General features: G+C 46.2%; 1 protein-coding gene across 5 annotated transcripts in view; it reads right to left on the reverse strand.

Moving 5' to 3' along the window:
- Positions 1-20,019, reverse strand: part of RAPGEF1 (Rap guanine nucleotide exchange factor 1) — a 143,361-nt gene that overhangs the window by 112,946 nt on the left and 10,396 nt on the right. Inside the window, exon 1 of one of the 5 annotated variants that reach the window (XM_058524342.1) lies at positions 6,372-6,531. The exons of the other annotated variants lie outside the window; for them this stretch is intronic. Coding sequence (XP_058380325.1) covers positions 6,372-6,435 — 64 coding nt within the window. The 5' untranslated portion in view covers positions 6,436-6,531. Of the gene's footprint in view, positions 1-6,371; positions 6,532-20,019 lie in introns of those variants that run through there. 5 annotated transcript variants of the gene reach the window in all.

A 20,019-nucleotide genomic window follows, 5' to 3' on the forward strand; every position in this document is an offset into this window, starting at 1 on the left:
AATGTAATTTCTCTGTATTTAACCTAAAAATAACAACAGTAATAAACACTTTCTGGACACTTACTGTGTGCCAGGCACTGTTCTAAGTAAGCACTTTACATGCATAAACCCCGTGATCCTCATGCCACCCCATGAAACAGGTACTACATACAGATGAAGAAACTGAGGCCCAGAAGTTAAGTAACTCAATCAAGATCAGCCAAATATAAAGTGGGAGAGACCCTTACCTTACACCATACACAAAAATTAACTCAAAATGGATTAAAGACTTGAATGTAAGACCTGAAACTATGAAACTTCTAGAAGAAAACATAGGCAGTACGCTCTTCGACATCGGTCTTAGCAACATCTTTTCAAACACCACATCTGACCGGGCAAGAGAAACAATAGAAAAAATAAACAAATGGGACTACATCAAACTAAAAAGCTTCTGCACAGCAAAGGAAACCATCAACAAAACGAAAAGACAACCTAACAATTGGGAGAAGATATTTGCAAACCATACTTCTGATAAGGGCTTAATCTCCAAAATATATAAAGAACTCATGCATCTCAACAACAAAAAAACTACCAACCCAATTAAAAAATGGGCAAAAGACCTGAACAGACATTTCTCCAAAGAAGATATACAGATGGCCAACAGACACATGAAAAGATGTTCAAAATCACTAACTATCAGGGAAATGCAAATCAAAACTACAATGAGATATCACCTCACGCCCGTCAGAATGGCTATAATTAACAAGACAGGAAACAACAAGTGTTGGAGAGGATGTGGAGAGAAGGGAACTCTCATACACTGCTGGTGGGAGTGCAAACTGGTGCAGCCACTATGGAAAACAGTATGGAGATTCCTCAAAAAAGCAAGGATAGAACTACCATATGATCCAGCTATTCCACTGTTGGGTATTTATCCAAAGAACTTGAAAACACCAATTTGCAAAGGTACATGCACCCCTGTGTTCATTGCAGCGTTATTCACAATAGCCAAGACTTGGAAGCAACCTAAGTGCCCATCAAGGGACGAATGGATAAAGAAGCTGTGGTATATATACACAATGGAATACTACTCAGCCATAAGAAACGATGAAATCCAGCCATTTGTGACAACATGGATGGACATTGAGGGTATAATGCAAAGTGAAATAAGTCAGACGGAGAAGGTCAAATACCGTATGATTTCCTTCATTAAGTAGTAGATAATAACAACAATAAACAAACACATAGGGACAGAGATTGGATTGGTGGTTACCAGAGGGGAAGGGGGGAGGGAGGAGGGTGAAAGGGATAGTTCGGTACAGGTGTGTGGTGATGGGTTGTAATTAGTATTTTGGTGGTGAACATGATGTAATCTATGCAGAAATAGAAGTACAATGATGTACACCTGAAATTTTTACAATGTTATAAACCAATAAAAAAAATAAATAAATAAAATAAACTAAAATTTCCTTATCAATGGAAAAAAAATAATAATAAAAATAAATAAATAAAGTGGGGGAGCAGGATTCAATTTTGGCATCCGAGCTCCAGAGTCCATGCTCTCAATCACAATGAAAAAAAAAATTTCAACACTACAGTACTCAGAAGGGGAAAAATGGATTGTCCTGGTTAGTTTAATATTCTAGTTAACTAGGAATAGCTCAATTATGTCTGGTCCTACAATAACCATTTTCAAAGAAACTCAACACCATAAAAATCCCCTGTGACCACTGTGCTCAGCAGGACTGATGCCTTCTCCAGGTACTGAACACCCAGGGAGCTTGCAGATATGAAAGGCAGTGGCCAGTGCTGCTGGTCATTGATTCACAGCCCTCAAAGCCACCTCTGAGATCATCTGGCATGTGAGCCCTTCAATTGAGAGAAGGAAATAGGCCGAGTTAGCAAAATGCACACCGCTAGTCGGGACTGGGACAGAGCCAGGGCCACGATCCTGGCAAATCCAGGATTCTTTCTATTATGCAATGTATGATAACAGAATTACTATTATTCATGAAGTGCTTACTGTGTGCTAAGGGTTATAACCCCTTTTCATGAATTATCTCATCCAATTCTCACAACTGTCCTTCCAGGTAGGCGTTATTACTAATGGCATGTAGAGACTAGGAAATAGGCTTACAAATGTGAAGTATGTAGCTTGCCTCCTCAGCTGGAAGGCACTGAGCGGGGTGGTCGGAGTGAGGGTCGGAGCCCTTGCACATTCCGGAGTACTGCCTGAGAGGCTGACACCAGACACCACTGCGGCCCCAAAGCTATGGAATAAAGACCAGAAAATGGCTGGTGGGAGGGGGGGCCGGCTTTAGCTTTGGCCAAAAAAGCCATCAATATTAATTACCTAGCTCACAGGTATCCGGAGGCCCAAATGCTTCTTTGCTACCTAGCTTGTAGAGGCAAGTCTCAACACCAACACCGTGGCAGCCTGGAATCCAAACAACTCTAAATTTGCCCCTACAGCAGAGGAACCAGGGAGCATGCGGAATTCATGCAAATCCTGGACTCCCCACTCCCACCTCAGCCAGCCAATCTCCTTCTCAGCACTGCCAAACCCCCAGGCAGCCGGCCTGGGAAAGACACTTTCTCTAGTCAACTCTTCCACTGAGGCTGCTAATTTCCTGCACTCACACCCAACTGTGTACAAACATGCAAATCATTAACGTTTCCATTCACCAGGCTGGTATGGCCCTGAGCTGCTGGGATTTCTGAAGGAGATAATAATTCAATTTGCAACTACTGCTTCAATTTTTAATTCCCAAGGAAACTTCTGCCCCTGTTGTACTCCCAAAAGCCAAAATGACCGCCGAACATTGTTGCCGAAGGATTGTTGTAAACAATCCTTCAGGTTATTTCTGAAAAAGAACGAAAGAACAAACGAACGAACGAACGAACAAAAGAGAGAGTCTTCTGAGAGGGCGGGACTATAGGAATATTTCAGAGAAGTTCAATTTAAATTGATGGTTTCCCCACGTGTCCGGGTCAGTGAATCAACAACTAAGTGTTGAGTGTGATGTAAGTGACCTTTATGAAGCAATCTTTTGCAATGTGAACAATCGTCAATAAATTTGCTCTTTGTAAATTCGGAATTGCTATGGGATAGAGGAAAGTATACCTATTTTCATCCCCCAACGTCTCTACTTCAGGCAGAGAAAGGCAAAGAATGACCGTTTCCAAGCCTCATATAACCACCCAACACCCACCAGCACTGGTGGCTACCATTTCCTGAGCACCTACTATGCACCAGGAACCAGGCTCTACCTTTCATCCCTCATTTATACCCACAGTGACACTGGGATCTAGGGAGCACTCAGCTTTGTCACCGAGTGCACTCATGGAGGGCACCAAGTGCCACACACTGGGCTAGTATGGAGGACAGAACAATGATCCTGACAGAGAGCCCTCAGGCGGTTTACAAACAAGTAGTGTCTAAGCAGATAAATTTTTTAAAAATCCCTGTAGTGAGGGCTCTGAGGAAATAGAGAACATGATAAGAGGCAAGCATTTGGAGAAGGCCATTGGAGATAAGGGCAGTGAGTGAATGAGGCGATTTGGGATTACGAAACTCACTTGTTCAAGGTCAGAGAGCAAGGCAGGGGCAGAACTCTAGTTGGCTAGACCACTCAGGATTATGCAAAGCCACTACCTTACCCTACCTCCCACCCTATTTTTTTGTATGGAGGCCTGCTAGAATTCACTATGGTAATAAAAATGACAAATTTATCAACCACTGCAAGCATCCACTATCACAAAAAAACAAAGAGCAGTGCTGTTTTTTCCTTAGGTTTTCCGTTCCGAGAGCTATTAAGAAAAATAAGAAATACATGTAAGGTCAGAGAGTATAACACTGGTCCCCTCAAAGGGTGCATGTCTCGCACTGTTTAAAATCATCAGAGAGACGCTTCTCTACAAGGTGTAAAATGCTCTTTAGGACGACAGCAGGCAGAGGCGGTGAGAGTCATGTTTCTCCAACTAGTACTCCGTCACTTCAGTTTTTCAACTTTCCAGATATATGACCCGGAAACAGAAATGCAAAAGCTCTAGAGGGCAGATAATGATTTCCTTTAAACTGCCCTTCAGAACGTATTCTGGGCTTGACCTTCCTAATCACGACTGTCTGGCTCTGGTTAAAGCCTGCCATCGCAGGGCAACAGACAGGCAGACAGGGGTCGGGGGCAGCCCGGCCTGTCCCAGCTGCCTGGAGCACATGCACACGAGGACGTGCCCGTTTCCCAGTCTCCTGCTCCTAAAGCAGATGCTGACACCACACTGCTGGCCCTGGAGCCTGGAGCCATCAGTCATCCCGAGATTTCACAACCGTGCTGAGCAGGGATGTGGAAAACGCACTCAGATCAGGGGCAGGGTGGGGCCTGGGGTTCACTAGATCTGCTTCCTAAATATTGTTCTAAAACCCATTTCCAAAACATAAACAACCTTTAAAGACAAAGACAAACAGACAAACTGAAGGACGACTCCACATCCTTGTTACTGTGGGTCCTCGGCGGGGCCTCACTGCCGTCCTGGGTCTAACCTGCGCCAACAAACGAACCCCAACACCGGCCAATCTGGGGGCTCAGAAGTCAGGGGCAATGAACTGCTCAGTTCACTGTGGGTCCTGAGATCCCTACTATCAACGGCGGTCCCACAACTCCTCCAAGTTACTCAGCACAACTACACATAATGAAACATACAACTTTCTTTAATTTTGTCTGTAAACCCACCTGCTTCCAATGGAAATTTTAAGAAGCTTTAACGCTTATACATTTTCCTAAGGAAAACCAGGGACAATCTAAAAGTCAGGAAATGTATTACATTCTTGTTATAACAGTGGTGCTTTTGAGTTACTGGATCAATGCCAATTTTCTTCTTGGTGGCTACAGACACCAGCCCACGGGGCACTGAAGAAGGGTGGGTCCTGACCCACCTCAGTCAATACCCACATCTGCTAAGATCCATTCTTCTGAAGGACACTGTACTACAATGCTGTAACCAGCAACTGGTTTTTAAATGTTTTTTTTCCTAAAAAATAAGTAAAAATATATTAAAGAAAATATAACAAACTTCATATATCCATTGCCTGGATTCTAACACTGGTTAAACTTATTGTATTTTGCTTATCTGTATGTATGCATGCATGCATGCATTCACCTGAACCATTCTGGAGTAAGATTACAGACAACAGAACACTTCACCCCTCAATACTTCAGCATGACTACCCAAAAAAGGACATTCGCCTACACGACTCATTACCATTATCACACATAGTAAAATGAGCAACAGTCCCCAAACGTCATCTACTACCCAGTTCATATTCAAATTTCCTGATCTGTCCCCCAGACGTCTTTTACCGCTGTTCTGTTCAAACCAGGATCGGATGAAGGACCACTAAGGAGTATCTTTTGCAAAGTAACACATTGGCCCAAGAATGACTGATGGCAAGTCAGAGGGGCTGAAACTTGACAGTGAATTAGCATCCCACTTATTTTTCCCTTTTAAAAAGAAAAAAGAATTTATCCATAATCTGACTACAAAAGACAACTACAGTTAACATTTCCATGTATTTTCTTCCAGTTTATCTTTTCTGTTCATAAACACACACCCGTACATAGAACTGCAATTACACTGTCTTGTACAGGTGAATTGCTACCTTCACTTCTTTTTGGCAAGTGGAGGCAAAAGAGGCAAGACCCGATGAAGTCCTGCAGGTACCACCTTTGGGACTCTGACATGCCTGCCGGGTCTGCCAACTGCTGGTCTGCGGGGTTAACAACAGCGGGAAAAGGCAGCCGAGTGCACTGGAAGACCGAAACGCCCTGGGACACTGTTAAAAGGTCCTCCAGTCCAGGCGCGCCACGGCATCACTCTGTGGTCCTGCCAGCTCCTCCTCCTCAAAGCTGACACTAACACAGCCCTTGAGAGACACAGAGTAGGTGTTAATAGATGCTGCTGCCCTGCATCACGGGCGTCTAGGATGGATAAACATGAGATTTTTTACAGAAGATACTTCAAACTCTTTGCAAGAAAGGTGCTATATATTTGACAGCTATTAATAACATTCTCTAAACCAAAGTGTCACAAAAAATTCAAACTCCTGGATATCAAAATTTTTATTTGGAATATCTTTTAAAGCTAAAAGATTCAACCAACAGACACATGCTGCACTGAATAAAAACCTCAAGCTGAACTAAATTCTCAGCCAAGCCATGCCATCATTTTACTCCTTAAGAACTGTCAATTTTCTCTCAACTATGTTGAACTGCAAGCGTTGTCTGATCGGGAAGGCGTTCCCCCACGCAGTGTCAGCTCTGGACTTGAACCAAAGTATGCCAACAGAAGGCAGTCTCCTTCCTTCTTCCTGGAGATGAGGCCCAGGGCCTTCTTACCTTGTTTCCAGGGGCACAGCGGGCTTCGTTTCAGGGGCTTCTGTTTTTGAACAGCATTGCCCATTGTAAAGCCAGAGGATCACTGGGCCCTTCGAAGCCCAGGCGACGTTGTTGAACAGCGAATAAGGACCGAGTCATTAGCTGAAAGGGGATTCATCTCTCGGACATCCCAAATCACCCAGTGGCGAGCCCTGGCAAACCCTTACAAAAAGAACTTGAATTCTACTCTGAAAGTTCTTTGCCTCCTGCCTTTCAAACTCCCTGCTCTCCGGGAGGAAACCAGAAGAAAAGGCTGGTTATCGCCCTACTGGTGGGTCTCGGTAATCGTCTAGATTAAGCAGCCCTTCCCTCGGCCCTCCTCTGACACTCTTATTACTCATCGGCACAGCAGAGGCCTCAGGGTGAACTGTATTTCCACCTTCAATACTGCTTTTCCTTGGGGGAGGAGTGGGGAATACAGGAGTGTGCCGTGAGAAACATCTTCTCACAGATCCTAATGTCACACGTCCTTTTTAAGGTTCTCGCCCTCAGACCAGTGTGCGTCACATGACGAGTCCCATCAGAGAAAACAAACTGATTTCACTAAAACTGCGTTTCCAAGGGAAACAAACAAACATTGAAATGCAGCTACACCTCAGTGTCCAAAGAAGAAAAGACCATGGAGGACAAACACAGCTAAGAGTTTACAATCTCAAGCTCCAATCTGCCACTCTATTTTGGAAATATTTGTTCTGGAGAAAATAATGCACCACCTAAATTCTGAACAACAGGTTTCCTGCAAGAAAAGAAGGGCATGAAATTATATATTTTTGGGGAAAAGGGAAGAAAATGTCAAGGTAGACAGAAGATCTCAATCTCAGAATATAAGGTTAGAAAAGCTCTTAAAGAACTGCCCGGAACACGCACAGGCAGCAAGACTACAGCCCAACCACCTGGGTTCAGATCCTGGCTCTGGCCCTGGGCTTTACCACTGAGCACAGCGTCTCGGCTTTCTCATCTGTTCAATGGGCATAACTGCAGGCCACCTCCTCTGCTAGAATGAGGACCAAGTAACAGAACGTTTATGAACTGCTGAGCATCCTGCCCCACACTTAGGAATCCCTTGGTAAATATTTATTGTCAATATTTTTATAATCATAGACTGTGAAACTATATTAGCTCAGATTGCAGACTTCTAGCTTTGGTCAAGTTAGCCAAAGGCATACAATCAAAGTGAATTTCGTTCTATTGTGGTGAGACGGTACAATATGGGAGCAAATCATAGAACTAGAGTGAACCAAAGGCCTGGGTTTAAGAGGCACTAAACGCCACTCAGGTTCCGACTACAACTTCCAGGCGCCCTGGCCATCGTGGCAGACCGGCCCCGGCCCATCCCGAGGGAGAGGGAAATAATCCTGCTATGTTGGCAAACTGAACGAGGTCAAACCCAAATCTCCATGAGACCTTAAGGCTCCATATTCTGATCTACCACTATCGAAATATTGTTACAAAATCATAGCCTGAGATTCCGAACTTGGAAAAGCCAACAGAATGTGTGCATTTTACCCCACCAAAGACGGGCAGGAAAGAGAGCGAATCTTGCGAGCCCCTGCCAGTTCCCCATCTCTCTGACACTGTGCCACCGAGCTCTTCCTCAGATCAAACTGCAACCACACACCGGAAGAGAGCAAACGCCCGGGAGCACCACCATGCCAGGGGGCCCCTCTGAACATAACGGTGGTGCCATATCCAACCTGAACTCTGCACCCCCACACCTTCATCAATAATCAGCCCCCCATAGGTCCTGAAGGGACCAGTTTCTTACTAAATGCCATAACAATCTTCCCCAGGGAACTCTTCAAGGCCAGATATGCTCTCTGACCTCATTTTCTCCACAAGACACAAAGTTCAATATATCTGCAAAAGCACAATAGATGGAAAAGGCTCTACTTATGAACCTGGATCTCGACGTTTCCTGTCACCTAAGGGAAGCTGTCACTTACCAAGTGCTCTGCACACGCTGCCGCCCAGCACTAGCCGAATACCCACACACAGTAGGTGCTTAATAACTCTCTGCTGAATGAACAAATGGGCAGACAGAAGAAGGAATAAACAGATGAGAATTCTCCCCACTTACACACACCGATGGCCCCCACACCCCCTGGAATGCCAGAGTTTCTAACCCACAAATAAACTTTCCCTCCCGCCAGAGCACTGCTGCCTCCACCTTCCCACCCTCAGCTCAGGCAGAGCTCCCCGTGTCGCGTTTCATCTCTATCTTTTTGCTTTCCCCTATTAGTCTGTAAAGCCCGTGAGGTCAGGAACCATGCTTGTGTCAGCTCCTCACACACCTGTGCACACACAGGACAACGGGCCACAGTCAAGGAACCTGGGTTCAAGTCCTGCTCTGCCCTTTCTAAGCCGGGGCTGCCACATTCGTAAGAAAGTTTCCACAAGAAAATGCATCCCAAATTCCAAACAACTAACTTACTAATGAACCTTCCAAACGAACGAGAAATGTCCCCGAGAGAACAGCTTTGAAATGAGGAACCTGTGGTTCAACTGCCTCTCAGGTAATCAGGGCCTCCCAAAACAATTCCAACGTGAACTGTCTGCGGGTGCAGGAAGATAAATGGAATAGCTTATTGTTAAGAATTCCTCACTAACTCCCAGCTTGGAAAAAGCGTCTTTTAGAGTCACCTCCAGGGTGAATATGCTCACAATCCAAGTGGGCGAGTGACCCATCTCCATCCACCCCTCAGGGAGACAGCATGGGACTCTAACAGACCAGACAAACCGAAAATAAAATGCCGCCAGAAGCAGAAAGGTCACTGCAAGGCCCATACGACGTCTCCGTGTCTCACACAAAGGCCCTGCGGCTGCTGGATGTGTGCGCTGCCTTCAATCACACAGCATTTGGCCACATGTTATCAAAGTTATTCCTCGAGGTACAACTACCACAAGCCCCAAATCACTCAGAACGGTGGGGCCCAACAAGCCCCGCCCCTACTTTACAGATGGGGGGATCAAGGCTACACACTTAGTGAGAGAGGCAGCTCCAGCTCCAGAACTCTCATCCTTGGCTAGGACACCTGCTCCCCACTTCCTCATGACCCGAGGAGGCAGGAGAGCAGTGGCACGTGCTGGCTGTGAGGACAGCGGGCCTGGTTTGATTCCGTGTGGGCACTTCCCAGCTGGGCAACTTTGGGATAGGAACATAATCTCTCTGGACCTGATTTTTTCACCTATGTAAAATGTATACTATTATGCCGCCTACTTCTTAGGGTAGTTTAAAGGTTAAATATGATGTTTAAAAAGTGCTTGGCACAGAGCAGATACTCTGAAAGAATAGCCACCGTTGCTGTTGTTACTATTTTATTATCTATAAACATCCAGCTTTAGATACAAAGAAAAATTATTTCCCCTCACAAGGGATTGTTTTTCCCCCACATCACGGTAAGATCCACTGCAACGTACTGGTAAATAACTCATTCCCTTAGTGCAATTAAAACAAAATTTCACTTACAAACATTTGTACCATGGGAATAATATTTTGACTGTGGAAAGTGACATAAACTAGGGAGGTAATATTGTGGCTACTGAAGTCTGAAACACTTTACAGAGAGCCCTCCCCTCCATACAAGACACTACTGCACTCAGGAGAAACCTGGGCAGGGAGTCCTGCAAGGCGCAGCTCACTCCTTGAGGGAGATTAAGACAGAAACCTTAGCCGGGAAAGGCCCGTGATGGCTGTCAGGTGCACATTCGCCCCAGAGGCAGGGAGACAGAGGCCCGGCTCTCCAGCCGGCGCCCAGTGGCTGACTCCAGGCTTTGTGCATGGAATGTGTCGCTGGGAGGAAAGTCTGATGTTGGTCACTTCCCCTCCAGAGAAAAATACAACAATACGAGGAAGCGCCAAGCACTGTGGGAATGTTCCAATGGGAGTTCCAGTTCAGTCCAGAACATAAACAGAGGGGAACGGCCAGCCTGGAGGCAGGCCCCGCAGAGCACTGAGGAAGAAGCCTGGGAGCCAGTCTTCTGGGCCCTCTAGACCCTGTTTTGAGGACTTCCCTGCCCAGCCCCGGAGGAAATCATCGAAGGCAAAGGCACATCTCCCGTAGTGCCACAGGAAGCGCAGATCAGGATTCTCTTATGACACACTCACAGAGCAGTCTCAGAATGTCACAGCCAGAGGGGCCTCAGAGATTCACCCAACAAATACCGACAGGGAGCTTGGGGAGAGTCAGATACTGTGTGCAAAGACTCCCTTAGATACCACTGTGACCAGTGCTGAGAATCTCAGGGTAGGGCAGCACGTCTAGCAGGGCACCTAACCTAATCTGGGAGGTCAGGGAAGGGTGAGACTGGGAGGAAGAGCAGGAGCGGACCAATCAAAGGGGTGAAGAAGCAGCATGTGCAAAGGCCCTGTGGAGCTGGAGGTGCATGAATAGGGAGGTAGGTGTCAGGGCAGGGCCTTACAGGTCCAGGGCTTCGTCTCATGGGCTTCAGGGAGTTCCTCAAGTGTTGGCCAAACCACGTGTGTTCATTTCTCTGGGAAGAGAAGTCCATGGCTTTCACCAAAGTCACAAAGAACCACAGAGTTAGTCCAACCCTCTCATTCCAAAATGAGGAAACTGAGGTCCAGCGAGGGAAAGACACTTCCCCAAGGTTTCACGAACAGCCAGAAAACCCAGATCACTGACGCCCAGTCTGGTGTTTTTCCACAGCCAGCTGCCTTACTTCTGGCAGGGGCGCGTCAACAACAAGAAAGTGCTGACCCTCCCTGATACCAATACTGCACCCCAAACAAGGCAGCCTGTCCCTGTCCAGGCCTGCAGTGACACTGCAGAAATGGACGCTACGTCCACCCCCCCACCTTTCTTGGGGTCTAACTTAACCTGCAAAGTACAGGCGGTCAGAACCTCCGATTCCAAGGCACCCCCACGAGGCAGCTTCTGGGTTTCCGAGGACCTTGGCAGACAATGCTGGTTCCCTAGAGGAAGGGCAATCGAGGCAGGGCCCTCACTGCTGAGTCAGCATGCAGCCTTTTGAAGAAGCTGTTCATCTGTCGTCTTTTTTAAAGTCAGGACTGTGCCAGGAACGAAATCCAGCCCACAAGACACAAAAGGGAGAAAGCCCACACCTCTGATTTTATCAATTCCACCTGGAATTGAGAGACAGGAACTACTTTTTTTTTAAGCAAACAGAAATAGTAATTTCCTCCTCTGCCACTTCACGATATTTGGAATACTCAGGGGAAAGTCTAAATATGTGTGGAGAACATTTTAAGTTTTTGATGCTTCCTGGAATACCTACAGGAGGAAGTCTCAAGTGCCCGGATTGGCATTCGAGGCCTTTTGGAATCCGGCCCCAAATTATGTTTCCCAACTTTATCTCTCCACTCAGGAGGCTTTACTTAGGCCAAAGGCCCAAGACCATGTGCAAACCTGCCCCTGCCTGCCTGCCCTGTGCCGTACCACCTTCCTCTCCAGCTAAGCAAATGAGACCTAACAGTCCATATCCAGCAGACTCTCAATCGGCAGCCGTCAACGGGTCTCACAACCTCTGCTGTGCTTGGACCACGACAGCGTCAGAAGAGGCGATGCCCTCGCTGGGGACAGGCTCCCTCCCCCTTCTGCTCACTCGCTCAGCCTCCAGGATCTGCGGCCTCCTGCCCTTTACAGCTCCGACGTCCAGAGACAGAGGCACCCACCTTGACTAAGCGAGTGATCAACCACGGCCTCCACGCTGAGCGGGACGGACCAGCAGAGCACTGCAGGTGCTCTAGTTACGCTCCCCAAGCTTTTCAAGATGCACGCCCCTCTCGGTTAAGAGGCTGAGCCCACACCCAACGCGTGTCTTCATTTACTCACTCAACAAAAATTAGTGAGCTTCAACTACGTGCCAGGCACCCTTCTGGGCTCTGGTGAAATAGCAGCTGACAAGGAGCTTATCTCCTAATGAGGGAAAAGATCATAAAAAAGAAGGAAATACATGCTACATTTAAAAAAAAGATAGGGCCGGCCCCGTGGCTTAGCGGTTAAGTGCGCGCACTCCGCTGCTGGCGGCCCAGGTTCGGATCCCGGGCGCACACCCACGCACCGCTTCTCTGGCCATGGTGAGGCCGCGTCCCACACACAGCAACTAGAAGGATGTGCAACTATGATATACAACTATCTACTGGGGCTTTGGGGGAAAAAAAGGGGAAAAAAAGGAGGAGGATTGGCAATAGATGTTGGCTCAGGGCTGGTCTTCCTCAGCAAAAAGAGGAGGATTGGCACGGATGTTAGCTCAGGGCTGATCTTCCTCACAAAAAAATAAATAAATAAATAAAATAAAAAAAAGAAAAGAAAAAGCCGGGATTGAGAGATAATGAGGAGATCGAAAGTGAGGGGAGCTACTTCAGACCCTGCGTGGAGAAGGCCTCGCGGGGTGACAGGTGAACAGAGACCTGAAAGGAGTTAGGGAGCAACCACGCACACAGGACGGCTCACGCTCCCCGAGCACATACGAGCTAAGGCTCCCCGTGCATGAACTCACAACCACTCTACCACCGGCCCCGTTCTACTGATGAGAAAATCGGTTTTTACAGGGAAGAGGCGTGAGCAACTTTCCCAAGGTCACCTAACCAGTGAATGGTGGAGGGAGCATCTGAACAGACTTCCGACCGTGGCCTCTCAGCAGGTGTACACAGTACCTGGGGGAGCGAACGTCCCAGGCAGAGGGAACAGCACGTGCAAAGGCTCTGAGGCAAGAGTACGCCTGGAATATTCCAAGAACACTTGAAGGGAAAGCTTGAGAGCCCGAGTGGCTGGAACACAGCGGCAGGGGACAGTGCTAAGAGCGAGCCAGCGCCAGAGTCCGGGGTGCCACGGGCCCTGGTAAGGACTGTGGATTTTATTCACGATGTGATGGGAAGCCACTGGACAGCTCTGAACTGATTTGATCTAATTTATACTCTGGCTGTTGCATGAAGCCTGGACGATTGCTAGGCAAGAGTGGAAACGACGCCAGTCAGGAGGGGTACCACGGCAGTCCGGGGAGGGCTGGCAGCAGCTGGACTGAGCGTCAGCAGAGGAGGCGAGAAGAGTGATTGGAGGCGGGATATACTTGAAATGAGCCCGAGAGGACTTACTGATGGACTGGATGTAGGTTGTGAGGAGTCCGAGAGGACTCCAAGACTTCTGAGCCTGAACAACTCAGTCGAAAGTGGCCTCACTTCCTGTCCTGGGCACCCCGGGAGGAGCCGTGAGGCAGGGGGTAAGGGGGAGAACGAGAGCTCGGGTTTGGGGACGTCAAGTCCGAACGCTCACAGACATGCAAGTGGAGACGCTAAGTGGGCAGTCTGCAGTTCAGCTCGGAGTTTGGGGCTCGAGATGTACATCTGGGAACCACCAGTACTTGGAGGGCATTTAAAGACATGGGACGAGATTGCTTAGCAAGAGATCAGAGGACTCAGCCCTGGGATGTTCCAAAATGGTGAGTTCGGAAGAGAGAGAGGATCCAGAAAAGGACAGCTGAGATGGATGTGTCCACATGTTACTAGAACACTTATACATTAAGACAATTCAGAAGACGCTTATAAACATTTACCACGATGCTGTTAAAGTGAGTATTGTGTGACTTTAAACACAATTTTAGAGTACAGTTTAAATTCTAGATGCTTAGTTTTAAAATGTCTTGCTAATCATGATGATTAATATATCAACCCAATTAATTAGCTAACGTCCCAAGGCACAATATACATTTACTGTGAGATTCATCAAAGAGTTTTCTTCAAAACTGCCAATCTTCTGGCCATCTTCTTGTCAGAGCTAATTAATTAGATCACTGTTTTTTACCTCATAATAGTGCTGACAAGAGTATGTACTGGAAGTAGAAGTATCAACATCGTCAGGCTCTTGTTCACTTGTGCTTCTATTATTAGAATCCTCTTCAATCTGTGATGTCTTCGCCATGTATCCATTTTTACAAGGGTTCATTTCAGTACCAGGCGAGTGGCTTCAAACCGGCTCTCCCACACGCCAGCAGGGCAAGTCTCACAAACCCTCTGGGCCTCACTTTTCTCATCTGTAAAATGAGGCCATTACCACCTCCTTGCAGTGCTGTTGAGAGGACTAAACATTTGTAGCACAGCTCCTGTCATCAATGCAGAGCAGCTGTTTTTTATACCAACACCACCAGCACCACTACTATTCTAAGAGCAAACTTTTAGGCAGAATCCTAGAACACTTTCCATTCCCCTCCATACTTAACTTTAAGCAGTGATTCCAAAGGGGACCCCCACTCGCCCACCCCACCAGCAGCATCAGCATCACCTGGGAACTTGTTAGAAATGCCAATTCTCAGCCCAACTCCAGAACTGTTGAATCAGAAACTGGGGCTGGAGCCCAGCAACCTCCAGGTGCTCAAGTTTGAGACCCACTGGAGAAGGCGGGCAGCATTCCGGGATACCCAGCGGGCCCTCAGGACAGGGACCGCCTGGCCCCAGATGATCCGTCATCAACACTTGCCAATATGACAGGCTGCAAGTTACCAATCTGTCATAAACACAAAGCTTCCTACCTGTCTTTCTGGCTGTTTTCTTTAAACCTCAAATATATCACTTGAATAAAAATGAAACTTCTGACAAAAATTCAATCCCCATACTCCTTTCCATAGCAACAAGGAAAACAAAATCTCTGTCCAACTTAACCCAGACTAGTTTTCCTATATAATTATTTTTCCAACTTTCTCTATAAGACTTGACACAAACATTAATATCCTTTCCATCCATTCCAAAGAATACGAATTTAAGATCTGGTTAATCTAAATTTTATCATAAGGAAAACACGTTCTGGCTGTTGTGTGTACATGTTTATTGTTTTTTAAACCAAACTGTCCCAGATTTTGATCCTTCCATGAGTGACTGTAACATACGAAGTGGCAGATGCCCACAGGGAGAATGGGACCAAAACCAAATTCAGCTGACCCTCCTGTGGACTCTGTGGGCTTGATCCTCCGTTGGAACAGGCCATATTTCTGAAATAGTTCTCTCACTGCAAACCAAGACCCTCTCCAACACAAATCTGTGGAACTCGGTAGTTGTAAATGATTCCTCTCTCAGTGTTTTCCCATCCAATCCAGGGCACTTCTGAGAGCGACAGGGAGGGTGCTATTAACAATTATGCCAGGACGGCAGGTGTGAGCCGGGATGTGTGATCATCTCCCCATCTGTCACAGTCTACATGAGCACCACAATTCTCCTCTGCTGTCCAGACATCTAACTGTGAGGCTAGAACAGGGCTACGTTTACAAGCAAGACTGCAGAGTCTGACCCTTCAATCAAAAGCTAGGTCTCACTTGGAGGGGAGAACTTGGACAGTTGCAGTGAGCTCCATGACAGCAGGAGCCTTGGCTTATCCATCACCATGTCTCCAGCATCTCTACCACAAACTGTAGACAGTAGGTGCCCAAGAAACCAGCTGAAAGAATGAATCAATGCTTCACATTGTATTACCCTGATTCTAAGATGTATACTTCTTCAGTTTAACTTCTGAAATCAGGATGTATTGTTTTATAATCCACCCTGCTAATGTATTTTATTTTTCTTTGTTTCCTGAGAAGAGTTATTAAATCAATAATGTGTATTACATGTGTTGGTGCCATAGTATCAAAAAAACATAGTAACTACCTATCATCCCAGATTCACATAGAGACATGTTAATGACATTCGCGAGAAGAGAGACTCTCTCATGGCAATCTTTGGTGGCAACTCCCAAATGCAGGCACCATTCCATCTAACAGGGTCTGCTCGGCCTTAAAACTCTGAGAGAAAGCCTTGATCTTGCTTCTCTCTCTCTCTCTCTACCTCTTTCTTCCCCTCCCCAAGTCAGTGAAGCCTTCTCATGAATGTGGCCAATAGCTTGGAATCCTGCCAAATGACGCCAGAGTAAATGCCATCTGTGTCATCAACTCAGAGAGTAAGTGCCCACGATGGTGTCCAGACAGAGTCTCAGATGGAAGCCACGGAAGAGACTGAGAGAGTCTTTATTAATAGCTGACATGCACCAAGCACTCACTATGTGCCAGGCTACACAACGACCAGGCTCTGGGGCTCAACCAGAATTTAGGCCCCCTGGACTTCCATCAGCCACTCTTAGCATTGATCTATTCAGAGGGATACAGGACGGCAACCAGACGTTGCCAGAGGGCAGCACTGGACAATCTCCTCTGTGAGGGTCCTTGAAGGAGCCTAGCACAGCTGAGAAGCTCAGGTCCAAGGCGGTGAGATCCAGACTCGGTGGGTACGGGATCCACCCTGGCTTGAAAGCTTCCTGCCTCACAGAAGCCAACACCTCATAATTGCACAGGCTCCCTCGAGGGCCGTGCCCAATCACAAGGGTCACCACACTCAGGAGGCCCAAGGTATGCTGTCCCACCAGGCGTTTACAGTTCATCTACAGTTCCTCCCAGCTCAGATGTAATTAATTAAACTAGAGGTCATTTTTACCATAAGCACAGTTACCTAGTAATACAGTTGTCATATGCCGTCATTTTTTTAATATAACTTATTATATTAAGATATTTAAGATTAAGTAATAATTATGTAAATATATTGAAAAATATTTGTTATCTGTAGTAATTTTTTACAAATTGTGGTAAAATACACGTAACAAAATTTACCACCTTAACCATCTTTAAGTGTACAGTTCAGCGGTAATAAGCACATTCACACTGTTGTGCTACTGTCACTACCATCCAGCCACAGAACTCTTTTTGTCTTGCAAAACTGAACTTAAATATTAATTAAATGTTAAACAGTAACTCCTCATTCTCCCTTCTCCCTGCCCCTGGCAACCACCATTCTACTTACTTTCTGTCTCCATGATTTTGACTCCTCTTAGGTATCTCATACTAGTGGAATCATACGGTATTCGTCCTTTTGTGAATGGCATATTTCACTTAGCATAATGTCCTCAAGCTTCATCCATGTTGTAGCAGGTGTCAGAATTTCGTTCCTTTTTGGGGCTGGATAATATTCCATTGCGTGTATAACGCCACATTTTGTTTATCCATTCATCCGTCTATGGACACTTGGGTTGCTTCCACCTTTTGGCTATTGTGAATAATGCCTGGGGTGTACAAATATCGTTTTGAGTCCCTGATTTCATTTCTTTTGGGTATATACCCAGAAGTAGAATTGGTGGATCATATTGGAATTCCATTTCTAATTTTCCGAGGAATCGCCATACTGTTTTCCATAGCGACTGCACCATTTTACATTTCCACCAACAGTGCACAAGGGTTCCAATTTCTACACATCTTCACCAACACTTCTTAGTTTCTGTTTTTTTTGAAAGTAGCCATCCTAAAGGGTATGAGGTGGTATCTCAGTGTAGCTATAATTTGTGCTTCCCTAATGATTAGTGATGTTGAGCATCTTTTCATGTGTTTACTGGCCATTTGTATATCTTCTTTGGAGATGTCTACTCAAGTTTTTTAATTGAGTTGTTTGATTTTTGTTGGTCAAATGCCATCTTCATTTCCAGAAAACAGAGCTAGGTAACCAAGGTCAAATTCTACACAGATAAACACTGATTATGTCCATACAATGGAATACTACTCAGCTATAAAAAGGAATAAACTACTGATAAAAACAACAACTTCATGAATCTCAAAGGCAGTACAATGAGTAAAAGAAGCCAATTTCCAAAAGTTACATACTATGTGATATTCTGGAAAAGGCAAAACTATAGGGATGGAAAACAGATCAATGGTTGCCAGGAGTGGAAGAAGGGTTTGACTACAAAGCGGCAGCAAGAATTTTTTTTTTCCTGGCGTGATGGAATTGTTCTCAATCCTGATTGTGGTAGTGGTTACACAAATCCACAGATGAGTTAAAACTCAGAGAGGGGCTGGCCCCGTGGCTTAGCAGTTAAGTGCGCGCACTCGGCTACTGGCGGCCCGGGTTCGGATCCCGGGCGCGCACCGAGGCACCGCTTGTCCGGCCATGCTGAGGCTGCATCCCACATACAGCAACTAGAAGGATGTGCAACTATGACATACAACTATCTACTGGGGCTTTGGGGAAAAAAAGGGAGGAAGATTGGCAATAGATGTTAGCTCAGAGCCGGTCTTCCTCAGCAAAAAGAGGAGGATTAGCACGGATGTTAGCTCAGGGCTGATGTTCCTCACAAAAAAAAAAAACCTCAGAGAACTGTACACCCCAAAAAAGGTCAATTTTACTATATTGTAAATGAAAAAAAAATTCTCATGCAGAAAGGGAAAGATTTCTCCTTTTATCCACATAGGCATTATGCTAAGCAGCTTATAAGCATCATCTCACGAAATCCTTACAAAACTCCAGGAATGTATAATTATTGACCAAAACCAAGTCTGACTGAACTAGGAGAAACTAAGTCCTGATTATTTCCGATAGCTGAGATGCCAGGAGAGCTTTCCAAGACCTGGGGTGTTTGCAAATTATTGTTTATCACATAGCAGCAGAAATTTAGAGTTGGTAGAACCATGTCCACACAAATGAATCTTTCTTCCAGGGGACAGGGACCACGGAGCTTCCATCACATTCCTGCAGGACATATGATCTTAAAAAGCTCAGGAACCACTACTCCAGTTCAAGGTCCAGGGAGGCATCATGGCCTGCCCCAGATGACACAGCGGATCTGTGGCAGCACCAGACGTTCAGGCCAGTTCTCTCTCCATCGTCCAAAGATGCCACAGTTCCAAGCATTCCTGGTGACAGTGACTCACACGTTCCACAGGATGATTTTAGTCCACGGGATCTCTTCACTAGGAGGTGCATTTCACCTACTGAGCTGGGACAAGGGCACTCTGGGCTCCCTGCAAGGTGGCGCTGAAATGCAGTCCAGGTCTCTAACTCAATTCCTATGTTGGTCAAATGTAAAAACTGCATTCTACAACCTTGTACATTTAGGGTAATTAAGAGAGACAGCTCCTCGTGAACAGAAAAAACAAGGATAGGTCATGAGGAAAGCATGCCTTTGATCTGTGCCTTTGGTTTTCTGATGAGCTCAGAGAATTAATATTTGTAAGGCGCTCTTAACAAGCTGAGGCAGAAGCACAAATTAGTGTGGTTATGCTAATTAAGTGAGAGGTTCTGTAGCTCCCGGACAGAATGATTAAAGAAAGTGAAAAGGGTTGACTGGGCTTTGGTCTCTGCAAACAGCCCTGTGTTCTGAGCTGGCTGCACTGAGAAACGGGCAAGGAGACTACACACAGTTACTTTCATGTATCAGAAAAGCCCAGGAAAGCACAGCTGAAGGGAGACTCAGAACAATACAGCAGGATTTCTGAATTTATCTTCACTGTGAGGAATAACCAAGGGGGAAAAATAGAGGGTCTGAAGTCACCCCAGTTGCAGCAATGTGTAAGTTACGTGTACACGAAGACCTTGAATGGCTTGTGGTATTTTAAGTGTCACAAAACAAAAGCACCATACGGCGATCATTCCACCTTCGGTGCTGAACTAAGATGCTCTAATTAATCCTCTGAGTCACCCCTGCAAGGAGAAACTGAGGTGGCGTCTCCTGGGATGGAGCAGAACTATCCCTGCCAGGGATCAGCCCTGCTCTGGCTCTGAGACGAGCTGCCGCCCATGAGGACAGGCCCACTCCTCTGAGATGGACTTAAGAAAGAACACAATCAG

This window comes from Diceros bicornis, chromosome 28 (genome assembly GCF_020826845.1).
Source record: "Diceros bicornis minor isolate mBicDic1 chromosome 28, mDicBic1.mat.cur, whole genome shotgun sequence".
NCBI lineage: Eukaryota > Metazoa > Chordata > Mammalia > Perissodactyla > Rhinocerotidae > Diceros > Diceros bicornis.